Source organism: Erythrolamprus reginae, chromosome 1 (genome assembly GCF_031021105.1).
Source record: "Erythrolamprus reginae isolate rEryReg1 chromosome 1, rEryReg1.hap1, whole genome shotgun sequence".
In the NCBI taxonomy this organism is placed as follows: domain Eukaryota; kingdom Metazoa; phylum Chordata; class Lepidosauria; order Squamata; family Dipsadidae; genus Erythrolamprus; species Erythrolamprus reginae.
The window spans coordinates 18403814-18426444 of NC_091950.1; the positions used below are offsets into that span (position 1 = coordinate 18403814).

A 22631-nucleotide genomic window follows, 5' to 3' on the forward strand; every position below is an offset into this window, starting at 1 on the left:
TGTGTCTATCATCTGCCTGTCTGTCTGTCTATCTATCTAATCTATCTTCCCTCCCTCCCTCCCTCCCTCCCTCCCTCCCTCTCTTTCTTTCTTTCTTTCTTTCTTTCTTTCTTTCTTTCTTTCTTTCTTATATGCCGCCCAATCCCAAAGGACTCAGGGCGGCTTACAGCAATATAAAATACAAGGCAATAAAAAGAAGTCAAATATAAAACTAAGTTATACAACGATTAATTAAAAAACACTAATAAGCATGATAAACTCACCCAACATGCATACTAAACATTCATACAATTTGGCCATAGTTGTTGTTGGTTCATGGCTCCCAAGCCTGTCGGCAAAGCCAGGTCATTGTGGCTGTTCTGCCGGCGTGTGCCAACCGCCCGTAATTACAGGGTAATTAGTCCAAGCAAACACACACACACACACACGATTGAATGCAAAAGAAATGTTATTTATCAACAGAAGTGAAGAAAAAACTTCCTTTTAAACTTCAAAGGGATTTCTTGTACAAACAATGTAAATGCAAACCAGTTTCTAACAGTTGTGTTGTGAGCTGCCTCGAGTCTACGGAGAGGGACGGCATACAAATCTAATAAATAAATAAATAAATAAACCCAGTGACTGGGAAATTGAGTCCACTAATGTTCTCCAAACAGTACTCACAATGAAGTATAATCCAGAGTCCAGGAATTTCACACGCAGTCTTGAATACAAACAGGAAACAACAATCCACGGTCTTGACAAACTACAATCAGATAATCCTCCACAATGGCCAAACTAGCACATTACACTTTTATCAGCAGTTCTAATTACTGGAGCCCCACCCAAACACAGGTGGCCTCTCTTATCTCCTGTAATATTTCCTCAATTGGTCTCTTGGATGCATAACTCTACGCATGCGTGGGTCAGTCATACATTCCTCCTCTGAATCCAAAGAAGATAAGGAAGATAAGGAAGATTGATCTCCTCCTGGGCTGTCAGCCAAGCCCCCCTCTCCCATGTCACCCACACTTCCTTCGGCAGAGGCTACTTCTCTGGCAGACTCTGTCGGGAGCAAAACAGGCCTGTGGCATGTGGATGTTTCCCCCACATCCACCTCCACATTCCTTGGGGCAGGAGCTGGGCCAGAGCTAACCACAACAGTGGCCTTATAGAGAGCCAATAGGGTGGGAGCAGTATGGACATGGGTGTGGGTGGGTGGGTGTGTGTAGTTGGTTCCATACAGCCACAGAGAAGGCCTGCATTGCTTAGCTGACAGGACATGGAGGAGGCCAACTCTGTGTGCTCTTATAGGTCTCTGGGAGATATATGGGAAGAGACAGCCTCGAGTCTACGGAGAGGGGCAGCATACAAATCCAATAAATAAAATAAATAAATAAATAAATCTAATAAATAAATAAATAAATAGTCTGGTCCTGAGCCATGTAGGGCTTTACAGGTAATAACCAACACCTTAAGTGAATCACTGTGGTTGTTTTAAACTGGTGATGTGGTTGTTAAGTGAATAAGTTAAGAGTAGTAGATGCTTGGAACAAACTTCCAGCAGACGTGGTTGGTAAATCCACAGTGACTGAATTTAAACATGCCTGGAATAAACATATATCCATCCTAAGATAAAATACAGGAAATAGTATAAGGGCAGACTAGATGGACCATGAGGTCTTTTTCTGCCGTCAGACTTCTATGTTTCTATGAATCTGGCATCTCCGTTGACTGGGTCACAAAAGGGCATTATGTGACTATTATGCGACACATAATAAATATAAATAAATAAATATTTATGTGTTTATTTGATGTTATTAAATATTTATTTATTGGATTTTTTATGCCACCCCTCTCCAAGGACTCGGGGCAGCTTACAACATATAGAAAAGAAACAGTAGCTTAAATCCAATTAATTAAAATTAAATAACTATTCTAAAAACCCCAATTATATTAAAAATCAAGCATACCCACTCAGACAACAATCATGCATAACATTCGTCAGCCAAGGGGCTAAGGACTAATCGTAGCATTGTCTTAAGACTCTTGCGGAAGGCAAGGAGGGTGAGGGCAGTGCGAATCTCTGCCGGGAGCTGGTTCCAGAGAGCCAGGAATTAATTTTAATTAATTAATTAATTCATTCATTCATTAATTTATTCATTTATTCATTTTTCTATGCCACCTAACTCCCTAGGGACTCAGGGCCGCTCACAACAAAAATAAACCTGGATCAGTATAAAAATATTTCAATTTGAAATAATTGCAGGCATCCATACATTCATGGGCCAACCTCGCTAGTAACCCACCCACCCCCGAGTTCAATTTCCTCAGGCCTGTCGGAAAAGCCAGGTCTTAACGGCTTTCCAGAAGGCCAATAAGGTGGGGTAGTGCAGCTCTCAGGAGGTGGCTGATTCCAGAGAGTCGGGGCAACCACAGAGAAGGCTCTCCCCTGCAGACCTGCCATCCGATACTGTTTAGCTGACGGGACCCGAAGGAGACCAACCCTGTGGGATCTAATCGGTCGCTGGGAGGTGTGTGGTAGAAGGCGGTCTCAAAGATATTCTGGCCCTGAGCCCTGTAGGCCTTTAAAGGTAATAACCAACACCTTGAATTGTGACCTGAGACCGATAGGAAGCCAGTTGTCGAGCATCTGAATTTAAATCATGTCACTCTGGGGATTCTGCAATGGTTGTTAAGTGCAAGTCACTTTTTTTCAATGCCGTTGCAACTTTGAATGGTCACTAAATGATCTGTTGTAAGTCGGGAGGCTATCTGTACATCCCTTTTTATTTTTGAAAACCTAATTCTTCTCCTTCCCATCCCTTCTCCTTATCCTCCCTAACAACCTCAGAGTCTTCTCTCTTTTGAACCCTCAGCTGAATCTTAAAAAAGATCCTGGGGAGGTGATGGCTTCCTGGGCCACAAGGTGATTTGTGTTGTATGTAAACTTCACAGTATGATTTTCGTAAGGCTGTGCGGTCAAGGATTAATCAGCCATGTATGTGAGATTCCTGACAGCTAGCAGTACAATCGGTCCATTTACAAACGCAATATTGGATTAGAAAAACAAAACACTACACTACTTAGGTATTTATTTATTTATTCATTTATTTATTCATTAGATTTGTATGCCGCCCCTCTCCGTAGACTCCATAGGTAAATCATGGAGAGAACCAGTGTTGGTTGCTTAAAGTCCATACCGACTTGAACAGTTTAGATTAAAGGTTCCTTTGGAGGCAATCCAAATCTAAATTCTAACAAATAGGAGATCACAAACTTTTATTATTATTATTATTTATTAGATTTGTATGCCACCCCTCTCCGAAGACTCGGGGCAGCTCACAACAGTAGTAAAAACAGTATAACAATGGGACAAATCTAATAATAAAAATATATAAAACCCCCAATAATTAAAAACCATACAGCACATACACACCAAACATGAAATATAAAAAGCCTGGGGGAGATGTCTTAGTTCCCCCATGCCTTGTGATATAGGTGGGTCTTGAGTAACTTGCAAAAGACAAGGAGGGTGGGGGCCGTTCTAATCTCCGGGGGGGAGTTGATTCCAGAGGGCCGGGGCCGCCACAGAGAAGGCTCTTCCCCTGGGCCCGCCAAACGACATTGGTCGACGGGACCTGGAGAAGGCCAACTCTGTGGGACCTTATTGGCTGCTGGGATTCGTGCGGTAGAAGGCAGTTCCGGAGGTATTCTGGTCCAATGCCATGTAGGGCTTTAAAGGTCATTATCAACACTTTGAATTGTGACCGGAAACTGATCGGCAGCCAGTGCAGGCCATGGAGTGTTGTAGAAATGTGGGCGAATCTAGGAAGCCCCACAATAGCTCTCGCGGCCTCATTCTGCACGATCTGAAGTTTGTTTAGTAATTATCCTATTATTCCCCAAATAAGACATCCCCTGATAATAAGCCCAATTGGGCTTTTGAGTGCATGAAAATAAGGCCAAGCACTTATTTCAGGGTTCAAAAAGAATAAGACAGGGTCTTATTTTGGGGGAAACACAATATCTTTGGAATGAAATCACTCAGATTACTTGATAGGAAGGATCTCAGTAGCAATATTAGCAGCTGTGATGCTTGTTTCCGCTAGCAGAAAAACATTTGCCTAACGTTCAGGAAATTAACAGCTGGGACGTATATTTGTGCAGTTTCCCAGTCATCCCTCATTTTGTTGTATTTTAAATATTGCACAGTGGTTTCATTTCATAAGCATAGGGTGATATTTCAAATACGTGCCCCCTTTATTACAAAGTAGGTATTTTTATGACATTATGACATTCCATAGCATATCTCCAGTTCTAGAGGCTCCCTTTCCCCAACACTCTGCAACAGTCTTTTCTGGAGCTGCAGTAAGTGAGAAGTAAGGCTGATTTGCAAAACCACGATCGAACGCAATTTTAGAATATATGCTTTTTCATGTTATGTTTGCTTAATAGCAGAATAACAGAGTTGGAAGGGATCTTGGAGGTATTCAAGCTTGCTCAGGTAGGAAACCCTATACCATGTCCAATCTCTTCTTAAAAACTGTATAAAATAAATATCCAGTACACAGAGGAGAGAACTGAGTCTGAACGCAACAAGAGCAGTTTTTTTTAAAAAAAAACATACTCTCAGGATGGTGTATTGATAGCTTGTTGTTTAGATTATGTTCTGATAGATGCCCTTGTCTTTCTGAGTATGTCAGTTGCCCACAGTGTATTTCAGACCCATTTCGTTCCACTCATGAAATATTAACAAGCAGCTTAATTTACCTGGGTCATCTTTGCAAATAAATAATGAAAGATTGCTGTGCTCTGTAAAAAAAAGTAAGCATATAGCTTTGAGGCAAATATCTTATGGGGATTACAGTAGCTCAGTGTTCTCAACTTGGGGGTTGAACGAGCATTTCACAGGGGTCGTCTAAGACCCTGGGAAAAGACAATTTTACCATGGTGTTAGGAACTAAAACTTCTATTCTGGCGCCTTGGAACATATTTTTACAATCCGACCAATCAGGCGTTTACAGTGAGGGTGCCCCTTCCTGCCAATCAGTTTAAAGCTCTGTTGGAAGAATTGGCGCTAGACTTATGGTTGGGGGTCACCACAGCATGAGGAACTGTATTAAGGGGTTGCGACATTAGGAAGGTTGAGAACCACCGGTCTAGCTTATTAGATGCATGAAATGTTTTAGAAACATAGAACACTGACGGCAGAAAAAGACCTCATGATCCATCTAGTCTGCCCTTATACTATTTTTTGTATTTTATCTTAGGATGGATATATGTTTATCCCAGTCTTGCTGAGCAAGTGTGCGTGTGAATGGAAAGGAGAATCCTAAAAAGTGAGGTCAGAGAAATGAAATGCAGCAAGGCAAATGATAATGGCTGCATTATTAATACTGGCTATTTGCAGAGGCAGGCGTTGGTGGTAATGCTTTCATCCTTGTGTGATCAGACTGTTGAGTTTAGTATTTTCTGTAGTTTATACCAAGAATGCTTGTAAAGAATAAAATACATAATATTGTGGGTTTCTGTGGTGAGTGACTGCTTTTCCTTAAAGCATGTACAGCAATCCCTCGCTACCTCACGGTTCATCCTTCACGGATTCGCTATTTCACGGGTTTTCAAAGGGGGCTTAAATCCATTAAATCCATTAAAAATTTTAAATCCATTAAAAATTCATAAAATTCTACAGTACTACTGTACTCTATTAAAGAAACTGGGAGGATATCACATGTAGCTCCAGCTGAGAAACATTATAGAATGATTGTTTAATGCAAAGGGTGGGTTTTAAAAGTCCAAATACTCGTTAAATACATAAAAAAATATCTTTCCTCTACTTCACGGAAATTCGTTTTTCACAGGTGGTCTTGGAACACATCCCCAGCGAAAAATGAGGGATTTATTTATTTTATTTATTTTATTTTATTTATTTTATTTATTTTTTATTTTATTATTTTATTTTATTTATTAAATTTGTATGCCGCCCCTCTCCGTAGACTCGGGGCGGCTCATAGCAATAGTAAACACAATGTAAAATACAAATCTAATATTTAAAAAACTAAAAAACCCATAATTAAAAAACACACACAACATACCATACACAAATTATATAGATCTGGGGAAGATGTCTCAATTCCCCCATGCCTGACGGCAGAGGTGAGTCTTAAGAAGTTTACGAAAGGCAAGGAGGGTGGGGGCAATCCTAATCTCCGGGGGGAGCTGGTTCCAGAGGGTTGGGGCTGCCATAGAGAAGGCTCTTCCCCTGGGTCCCGCCAGACGACATTGTTTAGTTGACGGGACCTGGAGAAGGCCAACTCTGTGGGACCTAACTGGTCGCTGGGATTCATAGAACATAGAAACATAGAAACATAGAAGTCTGACGGCAGAAAAAGACCTCATGGTCCATCTAGTCTGCCCTTATACTATTTTCTGTATTTTATCTTAGGATGGATATATGTTTATCCCAGGCATGTTTAAATTCAGTTACTGTGGATTTATCTACCACATCTGCTGGAAGTTTGTTCTAAGGATCTACTACTCTTTCAGTAAAATAATATTTTCTCATATTGCTTTTGATCTTTCCCCCAACTAACTTCAGATTGTCTCCCCTTGTTCTTGTGTTCACTTTCCTATTAAAAACACTTCCCTCCTGGACCTTATTTAACCCTTTAATATATTTAAATGTTTCGATCATGTCCCCCCTTTTCCTTCTGTCCTCCAGTGCGGCAGAAGGTAGTCCCGGAGATATTCTGGTCCGATGCCATGAAGGTCATAACCAACACTTTGAATTGTGACCGGAAACTGATCGGCAACCAATGCAGACTGCATTGTTTAGTCGACGGGACCCGGAGAAGGCCAACTCTGTGGGACCAATTACTGTATATGCAACAGGATGAGGACAGAAGTTCACAGTATTCACAGTATTCATAAACGCAATGCAGATCTGAAGTTCCAGAAAATGTGAGGGGGCAGCAAAATTGGAAGCCATGTCTGCATAATCCATAAAGTCCTATTTGGTATTTCTTCAGCAGCACACAGTATACACTTGAACAGCAGCCTATAGCAGTGATGGCGAACCTATGGCACGGGTGCCACAGGTGGCATGTGGAGCCATATCTGCTGGCACACGAGCCGTTGCCGTAGCTCAGCTCAAACGTGCCTGTGTCTCCTGGCCAGCTGGTTTTTGGCTTTCACAGAGGCTCTGGGAGGGCGTTTTGGGGTTCCAGAGAGACTCTGGGGGAATGGGGGAGGGAGGTTTTACCTTCTCCAGCTCCAGGGAAGCCTTTGGAACCTGGGGAGAGTGAAACACCAGCCTACTGGGCCCACCAGAAGTTGGGGAAACAGGCCGTTTTGGCCTCCAGGGCAGTGTTCCCTCTAATTTTTTGGGGGGGCAGGGGGCGGAAAAGTATAGTGTCTGAGCGGCAGTCCCTTCGGGACTGGGCGGCACAGAAATAATTAAATAAACAAACAAACAAATAAAAAACCCACCCTGTTTTGCCTCAGAGAATTTCAAAATAAAATACTGTACTGTGTGTCTATAACAGTGAGCTCATAATAGGGCAACTCTATCAATATCAAAATGCCACTTAAATAGTTGAGCTAGTTTCAAACTAGATTTTGATTTTCTTTCTCTCTTCCTTACTCCCATTCTTTTTCTTTCTCTTTTCCTTCCTCTCTTTTTTCTATCTGTTTCTCTCTCTTCCTCTCTTCCTCTCTCTCTCCTTCCCTCTCACTCTTTCCCTCTCGGCTTCTGGGCAGGTTTGGAAAACTCTGAGTTGATGATGATTTTTCAGTGACCGTTTGCTCACTGCTCAGCTTAGAGGGAACTATGCTCCAGGGGGTGGGGGAGGCTGTTTTCTCCCTCTCCAGGCATTGAATTATGGGTGTGGGCATTCGCTTGTGCACGATAGCACAAGCGCACGCTTTTTCGGCACCTGAGGAAAAAAAGATTCGCCATCACTGGCCATCAATTTTTGCATTGTAATCCATAGTATAAAGAAATGTCTTTCCTTGATTGTGTTTAAATCATGGCTGTACTGAAAGACGGGTCATTTGAGTGATGCTAGTAGCCTGGTTGATGTTAAGCCAAATTTGGGGAGGAAATTTCCAAGCTGGTTCATCTCACAGGGATAACCTTGGGCATGATTTGTATGAAAATAAGATTTGTTTTTCTTCATTGCGTGGCCTTGAATTTTGGCTTTTGGGAGAGGTGGGGAGTTACTATCCATACTTCTCTGCTCATATTTCCCTTGCTTAATTTACTTTATTATGCCAGGTTTCCTTTTACTTTTTTATATATATATATATAAAATATGTAACCCTTCCCTGGTGCAGAGCTGAAAGGATTGGATACTGTAGCCTAGAGGATAATTCTCTGCCTTACAAGGGAAAGGTTGCAGGTTCAAGTCCCAGTGGGTATGGCTAGCTGATGAGGCCAAAATAAGGCCGAAATAGATCTATCCTAGTCTCCCTTAATTTTCAAATTCAGCAAGAAAACATGTGACATATATATATATGTATACACACACACACACACACCTCTCTATAAAATATCTGGCTAACTTTCTTGTCTGCAGGCCAACATGGCAGCCAAGCGGATTTCCCAAGAGACATTTGATGAGGTGGTGCAGGAAAACATCATGGAGTTTGGAATGGATCCAGAAGAGTCATTGAATGAAGCCATCCAGCAGTTTGAATCTCAAGGTAGGGCATGAAGGGGTGGGAATGATGATCTACACCAGTGTTTCCCAACCTTGGCAACTTGAAGATATTTGGACTTCAACTCCCAGAATTCCCCAGCCAGCGAATGCTGGCTGGGGAATTCTGGGAGTTGAAGTCCAAGTATCTTCAAGTTGCCAAGGTTGGGAAACACTGATCTACATGACATGTCATCTTTTTAGACACAGGCACCTGTTCCAACAGTCACTTCAGAGGTAGTGTTCAGCCAGTTTGTTCTGGTTCGGGTGAACCGTTAGTGGCTCTTTTGACCCATTCGGAGAACTGGTAAATACCACCTCTGATTGGCCCCCCACCCTTCCTCCCCCACCAATGCTGACACTGGGGGCGGTCTTTGAGTGCTGTTACATTTTCAAAGAGTGCACTCGAGCCAAGCGCATGCACGGAAGGTTGTGCGCATTTACAGACAAGGCGCATGCTCAATTTTTTGGTGCTGCTGGGCAAACCAGTAGATAAATTATGTGAATCCCACCCCCGAGTCCCTTGGCTTCTCAGGAAAATAGCTGTGGCTTATGGCAATCAGGGGGAAAAAATCCCCAATAGGAAAAAGATCTGAATTTTATTCTTAAAATAAGTATTGTTGAAATAGTTTCAGTATACCAAAATATTATTGTGTGAATACAGTATAGCCATTCCCCAAAATGCTGGAATAATGTGAGCACCATCTTACAAAAGTCATTTGGCTTGCCCATATACCATATTTTTCAGAGTATGAGACACAAATTTCTCCCCTAAAAGGGGCTGAAACTTTGGGTGCGCCTTATACAAGTGTAGCTATTTCAAAGCCTTTTTTCCAGCCTTAATGAGATGCTAACCATCTTCCTTACCTGCAGGATTTTTCACTGCTACTCCAAATAAGTTTTTTTCCAGCTCTAAGTCTTTGCAGGCTTTTTTTCATTGCTACTCCCTCCGAAGAAGGTTTTTTTAGCTCTAACCAAGGGATAAAATAATATGCTGAAGCTGATCAGACTAAGGACACTAGCCAGGTGAATACCTGGTAGGTAGATTTCTCCCCCTATTTTCCTTCCCTAAAACTAAGGTACATCTTATACTCTGAAAAATACAGTAGTCACCCCAAAGGAAGATAAGTTACTAATTGATAATGCCAAATATCTTAATTGTCAAGAAGTTCTCCAGTGAGCTTTTTTTTTAGGTGGTGGACACGTTTTCCTAATTTTTTAAAAAAGCTTTTGCCCATCATGGTCAGTTTTCAGTATAGCCTTTATCATATTGGGATCTTGGCTAGCCTTATGGGACCTGAAATCCAAAGCATTTAGAGGGGCACAATGGGAGAATTGCTCTGGAAATACTCAGAGTGATACATCATTTTTATCTCTCCTTCAGGCGTAGATTTAAGCAATATAGTAAAGGTGGTGCCCAGTCCAGCTTCAGAGAGTGGTCAAGAACAGAAGCACCTGGTTTTACAGGTGAGTGAGATGATGCTGTTTGGGAAAGGGCCAGGGATTGTCCATCCGATCCAATTAGCTCACCTTTCTCTTTCCAGGTAGAAGGTGGCTCATAAACCCAGCACTGGGAATACAGTTTTTCCCCTCAATTATTGCTAACTCATTGTAAGCTACATTTCTGGAGATTCTCAGTCGTCCAGGTGATGGTCGTTCCAAAGGTGCTTTTTTTCAGGAAGCAACTGGACTTTCTGGGAAAGAAACCAGAAAATGAGTCCCAGCGACCGGTGAGGTCCCACAGAGTCAGCCTTCTCCAGGTCCCGTCAGCCAGACGATGCCGGCTGGCGGGGCCTTCTCTATGGGGGCCCCGGCCCTCTGGAATCAGTCCACCCCCCCCCCCCCCCGAGATTCACACTGCCCTCACCCTCCTCGCCTTTCGTTAAGAGTGTTAAGACTCATCTCTGCCGACAGGCTTGGGCCGATTAGACTCTAGCCCCCTAGCGGACAAATGTAATGTATGTTTGTTATGTGAATGGTAATAATTGATTTTTAATATTACTGGGGTTTTTTAGATTAACTAGTTTTACGTTAATTGGATTAGGATGTTACATAGTTTCTTTCATATGTCGTAAGGTGCTCCAAGTCCTCAGAGAGAGGCGGCATATAAACTGAACCAAACCAACCAATCAATCAATCAATCAATCAATCAATCAATAAAATCCACTTGCCTCTTGAAAAAAGCACCTCATTGTGACTTATTGGAAGCTAGATCTTGGTATAAATTGTCTTAAAATGTAGAACAGAGGTCTTCAAACTTGGCATCTTGTGGACTTCAATTCCCAGAATTCTCCACCCAGCATAGCTTTCTGGAGAATTCTGGGAGTTGAAGTCCACTAGTCTTAAAGTTGCCAAGTTTGAGGACCCCTGATGTAGAAGCTCCATGAGCTAGCCTTTAACTTGATATTGTATGTTGCTTATATATTTTAACAAGTAAATATAAGTATTGAATATAGGTATATTGTGAATGTAAGTATTCACAAGTGCCTTTTTTCAGACAGGCCTCATAAGGTTGTTTGCCTAAGATCAGTAAAATAATAAGCAATACAGTGTTCCCTCGATTTTCGCGGGTTCGAACTTCGCGAATAACCTATACCACGCTTTTTCAAAAAATATTAATTAAAAAATACTTTGCGGGTTTTTTTCTATACCACGGTTTTTCCCACCCGATGATGTCATATGTCATCACCAAACTAATAATTTTTGAAAATAAATAACAAAAAAAATAATTATTGTTAATAAATAATTATGTTTATAAATATCAGGATCACTAAGTGTCTTATTCAATGGTGAGTACCAGTAATAATGGTGAGTAAATGGTTGTTAAGGGAATGGGAAATGGTAATTTAGGGGTTTAAAGTGTTAAGGGAAGGCTTGTGATACTGTCCATAGCCAAAAATGGTGTATTTACTTCCGCATCTCTACTTCGCGGAAATTCGACTTTTGGGGGCGGTCTCGGAACGCATCCCCCGCGAAAATCGAGGGAACACTGTAATATCTACCATGTTTTCCCCCAAAATAAGACCCTGTCTTATATTTTTTTGAACCCTGAAATAAGTGCTTGGCCCTATTTCCATGCAGTCAAAAGTCCAATTGGGCTTATTATCAGGGGATGTCTTATTTTGGGGGAAAACAGGGTAGACTTTTTAAAAAATAGTAAATTATGGAACATTTTGAAAATTGCTTTAGAAAGGGTTTAAAGAAAAACAGAGAAGCGTGGGGATGAGAAAGCCTGCAAAACATGGCAAGAACAGAAGGGACTGAAGCCGCTGCCATCTGTGCGTCCTCCAATTCTGGAAAGGATTTTAGATGTTTTCCCCCCCCAAATGACTGCAGAATCGAAGAGGCGGAAAATGCAGTGCAGAGAATAAGGCAAAATTCCACCCTCTTTCCCCCCCCCCACCCCTTTGCCTTCTATAGATATTGGACTGTCTCCAGAAAGCCGTCATCGATGCGGATTCGAGCAAAGTCGATGAAACTTTGGTGAACTTTGCCAGGCAGTGCAGACAGGAGCTGTCGGTCCGTTACCTGGCTGCCCAGAAAGGGGCCTACCCTGCGGTCCTGGCTGCTTGTCGGCTGGCATTGGAAGAGCGGTGCTCCCTTTTGAAAGCCCTCCAAGCCCTCTCTGCCCTCCTGGATGGCCAGCCCGACCTCCTGGATGTGCCCGGGCAGGAGCTGGTGCTGCGAGTGCTCCAGGAGAGCCGAGATGAGGCTGTCCTCGTTCTGGCTGCCGTCCGTTGCGTCCGGTATGCTTGCCTGAAACACGAGCAGAATCGCCAGGATCTGGTGAAAGGGGGCGTCCTTTCCCTACTGTCTGAGGCCATAGTCCAGCATGGGGACCGGGCGGAGGTGGTCCGGGAGGCTTGCTCAGGGCTCCGCATCATGACCTTTGATGATGACATCCGGGTGCCCTTCGGCCACGCCCACGACCATGCCAGGATGATTGTGACTAAGCATAACGGCCTGGGAATCCTGATAGAGGCAGCCAAAGGTAAAAACGTCTCCCTGCTCACATGTTCTCTTTCTCTCTCCCTCTCTCCCTCTCTTCCTTCCTTCCTTCCTTCCTTCCTTCCCCTTTCCCTTGGTCTCCTTTCTTTCTTTCTGCACGAATCAAAAAGAGGGCAGTGAAAATATTAACTGACCCCTCACATCCTCACATCTGAGTCCTCAGAGAGGGGCGACATACAAATCTAATATGTTGTTGTTGTTGTTGTTATTATTATTATTATTATTATTATTATTATTATTATTACTTTATTATTATTATTATTATAGTCAAGGAAGGGGGAAAAACCTTTTGGCAGAACAAAGTTATGCAGTCATTAGTGGGAGGAGATGGGTGATGGGTGATGGGAACAATGAGAAGTTTAATAGTAGTGCAGACTCTGAGTCTGCAGAGGGGGCGGCATACAAGTCAAATTAATAATAATAATAGTAATAGTAATAATAATAATATAGTTTGAGGAAATTATTTGTTTAGCAAAATGATGGCATTCAGGTGTGTCCAGTGGTTCTGGTGTGCAGTGCTCTATAGCAGAGGTCCCCAACCTTTTTTGCACCAGGGACCGGCTTTAAGCTAGACCAGTTTTCCATGGCCCGGTGGGGGTGGGGAGAGCTAGCTGTCAGTGGCGCCGTAAAAGGGGCGATCAAGAGAGGAATGGGTGAATGAATGGACGGAGGGTGGGAAGGAAGGAAGGAAAGAGGGAAGGTACAGGAAGAAGAAGGGTGCAAAGAAGCAAAGAAAGGAGTGAAAGGGGAGAGTAAGAGAGGAAGGAGTGAAAGAAGGGAATGAGGGAGGAAAGAAGGGAGGAAGGAAAAGGAAAGCAAGAAATGGAGGGAGGAAAGGAAGGAAGGAAAGAAAGAAGGAAAGAGGGAAGGGACAGGAACAGAGGAAGGAAGCAAGGAAACGTATGAAAGGGGAGAGTAAGAGAGGAAGGACTGGAGGGAGGGAGGGAGGGAAGAAGGTAGGAAGGAGAAAGAAAAGAAATAGAGGAAGGGAAGGGAAGAGAGAGAAAGAAAAAGAGCAAGAAAGAAAGCAAGAAAGAGAAAGAAAGAAAGAAAGAAAGAAAGAAAGAAAGAAAGGCAACTTCAAAGAAAGGCTCACTGAGCATCTCTCACTCTCTCTCTCTTTCTATCCCTCTTTCTTTCTTTCTCTTCCTTTCTCTCTCTCCTCTTCCTTTATCTCCTCTCTCTCTCTCCCTCTCTCTTTCTCTCCCCCCTCTCTCCCCCTTTCCCTCTCTCTTTCTCTCTCCCTCTCTTGCTATCTCTCCCCCCTTTCCCTCTCTTTCTCCCTCTCTTTCTGCTTGCGGACAGGCTGGCGAGGAGGCCAGCCTGTCCGCAAGCAGCCCGAGGAACTCAGAGGTCTGGAGGCGCCGGCGGAGCGGAGAGAAGCCCCCGCTAGGCTGCGCGCTCCGGTCTTTCCTCGGCCCTTCGGAAGGATCGCGCGCCTCTTCTTCCTCCTCGTTTCTTGGTCCCCATCCTCCTTTCTACTTTCTCCCCCTTCTCTTCCTAGCCCACTCGGAATATTCAAAATAAGAAAAGCCTTTGCCGGCGAAGGTTTTTCTTATTTTGAATATTCCGAGTGGGCTAGCAGGGAGATAGGGAGCGCGCGAACCGCCCGTGCGCCCCCGACATTCAATATCACCTTCCGCCGGCCCCGCCTCTCCTGCAAACCCCCTTGCTGAGAGCCCGGGGCGAAAGTGCTCTCGGCAAATGTGAGGCGGGCAGGGCGTGCGTTCCGGGTGCGGGAGGAGCTGCGGTGAAAGGCAGGAGGTGGCAGAGGAGCAAAGGGGGCAAATCGGGCGAGCGGTGGGCAGCGCGGAAAGGCCGAGGGGGCCCTGGCGCCGCGGACCGGCTGAAAAACCCCAACGGTCCGGTCCTGGTCCGCGGACCGGCGGTTGGAGACCCCTGCTCTATAGCATCATTTTGAGGGCAGGAGATGAAACAATTTATGTCCAAGATGGAAGGAGTCAGTAAATATTTTCCCCGCCCTCTTTTTGACTCGTGCAGTATACAGGTCCTCAATGGAAGGCAGGTTGGCAGCAATTGTTTTTTCTGCAGTTCTGATTCTCCTCTGAAGTCTGTGTCGGTCTTGTTGGGTTGCAGAACCGAACCAGACAGTGATAGAGGTGCAGATGACAGACTCAATGATTCCTCTATAGAACTGTATCAGCAGCTCCTCGGGCAGTTTGAGCTTCCTGAGTTGGCGCACAAAGAACATTAATGATTGCCACTTTACAACCATTTATTTATTGTATTTATATGCTGCTCACTCCAAATGGACTCTGAGTGGCCATCAACAATCACATTTGCTTAATAACAACCGCAAAAAAATGTTCTAAATCACACTGGTCACTTGTTTATTTATAAAACAGTCATAACTTAAACCATGAGGGACATGCTCCATTATTATCATAAGTTGAGGACTACCTGTACTGCACAAGCAGCCCTACTGATGGCCTTTGTCTTTTGTCTCCTGTTCAGCCTTCCCTGATGACTGTAGTGTCTTGAGTGAAATCTGTGCCACTCTGGCACGCTTGTCTGTCCGGAATGAATTTTGCCAGGAGATCATGGACCTTGGAGGCTTAAACTTCATAGTGGCGCTGTTGGCAGACTGCATTGACCACCAGGTACCAAGATAGCAATAAACACCGTGACTGCAACAGACTGTTTCGTTTCTTTAGCCCAGTACAGTATAGTGAACACTAATGGTCAGTACGGTAGTTCTCCATGTCTTCAAACAAAATAGAATCCTTCATACCTCAATGTCATAGTTCTCAGGGCTCATAACTGTCAGCTATCACCTCCTTCCACAAGGCTGAAACCACTTTGATAAGTTCATGAACCAAGAATGAATAATGCATACTGAACAAGATTTGCCGTAGCCAAAAGAATAGAAACATATAAACATAGAAGTCTGATGGCAGAAAAAGACCTCATGGTCCATCTAGTCTGCCCTTATACTATTTTCTGTACTTTATCTTAGGATGGATATACCGTATATACTCAAGTATAAGCCGACCCGAGTATAAGCCGAGGCACCAATTTTTGCCACAAAAACTGGGAAAACGTATTGACCCGAGTATAAGCCGAGGTTAGAAAATGCAGTGGCTACTGGTAACTTATAAAAATGGAAAACAATAAAATTACATTAATTGAGACATGTTTTAGAATATTTATTTTAAAGAAAACCAGTAAACTAGCTCTGTAAATTTAAAAGAGGGTAAACAAATTAACAATATTAACAATAAATTAAAAAGTAAAAAAAGTAGCTCGATCAGGAACAAAGCTAAAACCTAAGAGTTAAAATCCTTCAAAACTGGATTCCTTCTCATCATTAATTGGATTTACATTATTGTTCTGTTTTTATATATGCTGTGAGCCACCCTGAGTCCTTGGAGAGGGATTGCATACAAATCCAATTAAATAAATAAACAAACAAACAAACAAATAAGTGTATCCAAAGAAGAGCTTCAGCATTAGCTGCTGTGAGGTTATCAGCATAGAAAACCAAATAGATAGATAGATAGATAGATAGATAGATAGATAGATAGATAGATAGATAGATAGATAGATAGAAAGAAATAGATAGATAGATAGATAGATAGATAGATAGATATAGAAAGATAGATAGATAGACAGACAGATAGAAAAATAGATAGATAGATAGATAGATAGAAATAGATAGATAGATAGATAGATAGATAGATATAGAAAGATAGATAGATAGACAGACAGATAGAAAAATAGATAGATAGATAGATAGAAATAGATAGATAGATAGATAGATAGATAGAAAAATAGATAGATAGAAAAATAGATAGATAGAAAGATAGACAGATAGAAAAAGAATTCCTGTCTAGCTCTGCCTCATAACACATTATTAGATCCTATCCAAGCAAGGACAGCAACTACCACAAAATACCATTTTTTAAACAGTTTAAATCCTTTCAAAGGAGGGGGAGGAGAATCTGACAGCAGGGGGCCTTTTTAATCCGACTCACCATTGCAAATGGCTGCCTTCTTTGCTTGAGCTAGGGAGAGGAACTACGGCGTGTGACAGGGGACAAAAGCTGGTGCCTCCTCGCTCTGGCTCAAGCAATGTCGCCCTCATGTGGTGACTTTGTCAATGACCCGAGTATAAGCCGAGGCTGTGTTTTTCAGCCCATTTTTGGGGCTAAAAAACTCGGCTTATACTCGAGTATATACGGTATGTTTATCCCAGGCATGTTTAAATTCAGTTACTGTGGATTTATCTACCATGTCTGCTGGAAGTTTGTTCCAAGGATCTACTACTCTTTCAGTAAAATAATATTTTCTCATGTTGCTTTTGATCTTTCCCCCAACTAACTTCAGATTGTGTCCCCTTGTTCTTGTGTTCACTTTCTTATTAAAAACACTTCCCTCCTGGACCTTATTTAACCCTTTAATATATTTAAATGTTTCGATCATGTCCCCCCTTTTCCTTCTGTCCTCCAGACTATACAGATTGAGTTCATTAAGTCTTTCCTGATACGTTTTATGCTTAAGACCTTCCACCATTCTTGTAGCCCGTCTTTGGACCTGTTCAATTTTGTCAATATCTTTTTGTAGGTGAGGTCTCCAGAACTGAACACAGTATTCCAAATGTGGTCTCACCAGCGCTCTATATAAGGGGATCACAATCTCCCTCTTCCTGCTTGTTATACCTCTAGCTATGCTGCCAAGCATCCTACTTGCTTTCCCTACCGCCTGACTGCACTGCTCACCCATTTTGAGACTGTCAGAAATCACTATCCCTAAATCCTTCTCTTCTGAAGTTTTTGCTAACACAGAACTGCCAATACAATACTCAGATGGAGGATTCCTTTTCCCCAAGTGCATCATTTTACATTTGGAAACAACTGGAGTTAATCCTAAAGATGTTTTTTTTCAAAAGGCAACTGGACTGTCTTGTTTTTCATTGAAGATGTTTCCCTTTCTCATTCAAAAACCTGCTTCACTTCTGAAGAACTGAACTGAAGAAGCTTCTTGGCTGAGAAGCGAAACATCTTCAGTGAAAAACAAAGAAAGTCCAGTTGCCTTTTGAAAGAAAGCACCTTTGAGATAACCGTGATTGGATGACTGAGAATCTCAGTAGGCAACTGTAGTTGATCCAGAAGAAGTTCATTTTAAAAGAGAATAGGGTCAAGCTTTGATGCATTTTAAGTTTTCATTTTGCCCTACCTAATGGACAACTTGGCTAGCTGACTAGTTTCCATCTCTTCTTTATTTTTGAAATGACCCAACCTGTCTACGTTTGTCAGCTGGCTCTCCCATATTTTCTGTCTGTTTTGGAAATAACAAGAGTGCTGTTCATAAGGGCATATATAAAAGCTAAATATCACTCACTCATCATGAAACCTCCAGAACTGTAAAGTCTATGAACTTGAAATTTGGCACATGTGTTCCTCTTGCCTTCTAGGTGCTTGCTAAGAAAGGATTCTTTAAAATGACCATCAGATCATTAGTGTTTCTTATACAGTATTATATTAACAGACTTTCTACTAAATCTGCACTTCTATTCTACTAGTTTTTCTCATCATTCCTATCACCCATTTCCTCCCATGTTGACTGTATGACCGTAACTTGTTGCTTGTATCCTAAGATTTTTATTAATATTCCTTCTTCATTGCTTATTTGACCCCTATGACAATCATTAAGTGTCATACCACATTATTCTTGACAAATGTATATTTTATTTTATATATGCTGAGAGCATATGCACCAAGACAAATTCCTTGTGTGTCCAATCACACTTGGCCAATAAAATTCTATTCTATTCTACTGCTGCTAAGGAGTTAGACGTTCTATTCCCCCTCCCCACCTGAAAAGAACTCTGTTCCAACTGCCAGTTGCCTTATATTAACACGCTGTGATGCTAAGGAGTTACACATTCTACATCAATTTTCAAGTTTTAAGTGTCAATATATCAAGCACAGGTGTCCAGCTACCAGTGAGGGCATAGATTTTGATTGTGGGAAAGGAGATATCTTAAAGCCTGTTTCAAGGCTTACATTATATTTTAATATGTCTCCCACCGTATCAAGTGAAGGGTCACCCACTTGGAAATACAGTGTTCCCTCGATTTTCGCGGGTTCATACTTCGCGAAAAGTCTATACCACGGTTTTTCAAAAATATTAATTAAAAAATACTTCGCGGGTTTTTTCCCTATACCATGGTTTTTCCCGCCCGATGACATCATATGTCATTGCCAAACTTTCATCTGACTTTAATAAATATTTTTTTAATAAACTTTAATAAATAAACATGGTGAGTAATGATCTAAATGGTTGCTAAGGGAATGGGAAATTGCACTTTAGGGGTTTAAAGTGTTAAGGGATGGCTTGTGATACTCTTCATAGCCAAAAATAGTGTATTTACTTCCGCATCTCTACTTCGCGGAAATTCGACTTTCGCGGGCAGTCTCGGAACGCATCCCCCGTGAAAATCGAGGGAACACTGTACTGTATCTGTGACAAGAGAATTTCAAGCCCATGAAAGGAGCCCAGTGGAAACCCATAACCTTTTGACATTCAAAGTCAAGTGATTGGATTCCTATAACACTCTAAATAAGATAGTAGCAATCCTGGTTTCACATGTCTAAGAAGCCAGAGGCCCACTGTATATCGATTTAAAAATGGGTCTCTCTACACATGGAAACTAAGTTTGAGTGTGGATCCCTTGTTGCAGGAAACCATGCTTGTCACTGGAATGATTGAGACAAAATTCTCTGCTCACTTATTTGGGACTGTTGGGGTTAAAACTACAAAACGGAGCCTTTGAGGTCTTGAAGAATGATGTCACCCCTGTCTCTGTATAAAATATGCCAGGAATGGGGGACAGGCATTGATCAGCCCCATCTGGAATAGTTTTTGGGAGCATTGGATGGTACTGTTTTTACTCCTAATTTGGCAAAGGGGAATAAAGAATATTGGCCGAGGTATAATTACTAATTTTTATATCAATTCTTACATCCTTTTTTTTTAATTTATACACAATAATACATTTATTATACTATACATATACTCCCCTTATTATTTTTATACATAATAATAATAATAATAATAATAATAATAATAATAATAATAATAATAATAATAATTATTATTATTATTATTATTATTATTACAGTATTATTATTTATTAGGTTTGTGTGCCACCCCTCTCCGCAGACTCGGGGCGGCTCACAGCAGTGATAATGTATCACCTAAAAACGTCTGCAATATACGCAGATCCACCCCCCTCAATATCTTCTAAATTCTAAACTTCTTTAATTATATCATTTACTTAACTAAACTATAAATCCTTTTAACTATTTTGCTCTTATTTTCCTCTTTCATGAATTACCTTCTACTAACGAATATATATATATATACCTATTAGAAATTGGAAATTAAATGTTTGGATTACAAATATATGATATAAATGGTAACAATAAGGATATTTTTTGCTTACATAGTTTGAGAAATATATTATCGATACAAAGAATTTTATGTATTTTATGTATTACTATCTACAGTACTATCATTTTTCCAAACCCCTTGATTTTGTATCCTTTTCCCTTACCTTTTTTCTCTTCCTGTTTATACTTCCCTTCCTTGTTTTACTAATAAATAAACTATTTTTTTTAAAAAAAAAGTTGTTTAAAGGGCAGGGAGTTCGCACAAGTGTCTCACAAGTTGCACGTCTGACTTTTCATGAACAGAAATCATTTATAGATAGCTTTTTCAGTGGTAGTGATAAAGGATGAGCCACGGTGGTTAGAATGCAGTACTACAGGCTACTTCTGCTGCCTGCCAGCTGCCTGCAATTTGGCAGTTTGATTCTCACCAGCTCAAGGTTGACTCAGCCTTCCATCCCTCTGAGGTGGGTAAGACGAGGACCCAGATCGTTGGAGGCAATATGCTGACTCTGTAAAGCGCTTAGAGAGCGCTGTAAAGCAGAATACAGTGATACCTTGTCTTACAAACTTAATTGGGTCCGGGACGAGGTCCTTAAGGTGAAAAGTTTGTAAGACGAAACAATGTTTCCCATAGGAATCAATGGAAAAGCGATTAATGTGTGCAAGCCCAAAATTCACCCCTTTTGCCAGCCGAAGCGCCCGTTTTTGTACTGCTGGGATTCCCCTGAAGTTCCCCTCCATGGGAAACCCACCACCTCAACATCGCAAAAACACCGAAGTCCTTGAAACCCCAGCTCTGGACCTCTGTGTTTTTGCGATGCTGCGATTTCGCTGAGGCTCCCCTCGCTGGGAAACCCCACCTCTGGACTTCCTGCTGGGATTCCCCTGAAGCATCACAAAAACATGGCAGTCCAGAGGTGGGGTTTCCCATGGAGGGGAGCCTCAAGGGAATCCCAGCAGCACAAAAATGGGTGCTTCACTGGCAACGGAAGTCCGGAGGCAGGGCATCCCAGCGGCGGCGGCTTGGGTTTGTAAAGTGAAAATAGTTTGTAAGAAGAGGCAAAAAAATCTTAAACCCTGGGTTTGTATCTCGAAAAGTTTGTATGACGAGGCGTTTGTAAGACGTATCACTGTATAAGTCTTAAGTGCTCTTGCTATTGTTCTACTGAGTATTTCACTTTTATCAGACTGAAGGTGGAGAGAAGGATTGTGCCAGGGGTTTTGCCTGTCTCAAATCTGTAGCTCGTTTTATTTTATTTTATTTTTTAAAACTCCCACACGTATTCTGGATTTCTTAAGGACTCTTCCTCATTCTGTTACAAATTGTAGGACCTGGTGAAACAGGTGCTTAGTGCCATCCGGGCCATCGCAGGCAACGATGATGTAAAAGATGCCATTGTCAATGCAGGAGGGACTGATCTCATTATTTTGGCCATGAGTCGCCATCTTGGCAACCCGCAGGTAGGTGGAGAACATGGGAGCGTTTGGATCTGGCGAGAGCAGCTCTTTTTCTTTTCTTTTTTTAAAATAATTTTTATTGCAGTTTTTCAATTAGAAAAACAAAAACAATAAAACAAACAAGCAAAAAAGGTAAAGAAAATAGCTCTTTTCTAATTAGCTACTGCTAGATTTGTTCCCTCACTTGGCCTCTCTGCTAGTGTTGGTAGGAGACTTTGCTTGCATACATCCCAACTAGATTGTGTTGTTTCTCTGTGTCATATAATATATGTGGGTATATACACAATTTTGTATTTATTCATTTATTTTGTCATATTTATGTAGTGTATATTGGAGGTGGTGACCCTTTGAAAAATATATGCAGTTAAATTTCATTTTAATGCCAATTAGTGTGGATTCAAAGTGACAATAAAGTTGCTATTCTATTCAATTTTCTATTTTCTATTCTATTCTCTTTTCTGTTCTGTTCTGCATTCTATTCTACTATTCTATTCTCTACATTAGAAACGTAGTAGACTGACGGCAGAAAAAGACCTCATGATCCATCTAGTCTGCCCTTATACTATTTCCTGTATTTTTATCTTAGGATGGATATATGTTTCTCCCAGGCATGTTTAAATTCAGTTACTGTGGATTTACTAACCACGTCTGCTGGAAGTTTGTTCCAAGGATCTACTACTCTTTCAGCAAAATAATATTTTCTCATGTTGCTTTTGATCTTTCCCCCAACTAACTTCAGATTGTGTCCCCTTGTTCTTGTGTTCACTTTCCTATTAAAAACACTTCCCTCCTGAACCTTATTTAACCCTTTAACATATTTAAATGTTTCGATCACGTCCCCCCTTTTCCTTCTGTCCTCCAGACTCTACAGATGGAGTTCATTAAGTCTTTCCTGATACGTTTTATGCTTAAGACCTTCCACCATTCTATTCTATTATTCTATTCTATTCTACTCTATTTTCTGTTCTATTCTATTCTATTCTATTTTGTTCTCCATCTGTTGAAAAACTAACAGGAACAACTCAGTAGTTCTGGGAGTTAAAGTCCACAAGTCATAGAAGGGTCATCATAC

General features: G+C 41.6%; 2 protein-coding genes across 8 annotated transcripts in view; one reads left to right on the top strand and one right to left on the bottom strand.

Moving 5' to 3' along the window:
- Positions 1-768, bottom strand: part of SUGP2 (SURP and G-patch domain containing 2) — a 62008-nt gene extending 61240 nt beyond the window's left edge. The window contains exon 1 of one of the 2 annotated variants that reach the window (XM_070746076.1): positions 664-768. The gene's annotated coding sequence lies outside the window, so the exon portion shown is untranslated. The remainder of the gene's footprint in view (positions 1-663) is intronic. The other variant, XM_070746057.1, reaches the window with a different exon arrangement.
- Positions 1-22631, top strand: part of ARMC6 (armadillo repeat containing 6) — a 29101-nt gene that overhangs the window by 797 nt on the left and 5673 nt on the right. For 4 of the 6 annotated variants that reach the window (XR_011558590.1, XR_011558593.1, XM_070746099.1 and 1 more), the window contains exons 2-6: positions 8559-8685; positions 10063-10145; positions 12099-12669; positions 15162-15307; positions 21431-21562. Coding sequence is in view for 4 of the 6 variants with exons in the window: in XM_070746099.1 (XP_070602200.1) it covers positions 8565-8685; positions 10063-10145; positions 12099-12669; positions 15162-15307; positions 21431-21562 (1053 nt within the window). In the remaining 2 variants the exon portion in view is untranslated. Of the gene's footprint in view, positions 1-5251; positions 5322-6936; positions 6943-8558; positions 8686-10062; positions 10146-12098; positions 12670-15161; positions 15308-21430; positions 21563-22631 lie in introns of those variants that run through there. The other 2 variants (XM_070746115.1, XM_070746125.1) reach the window with 2 other exon arrangements.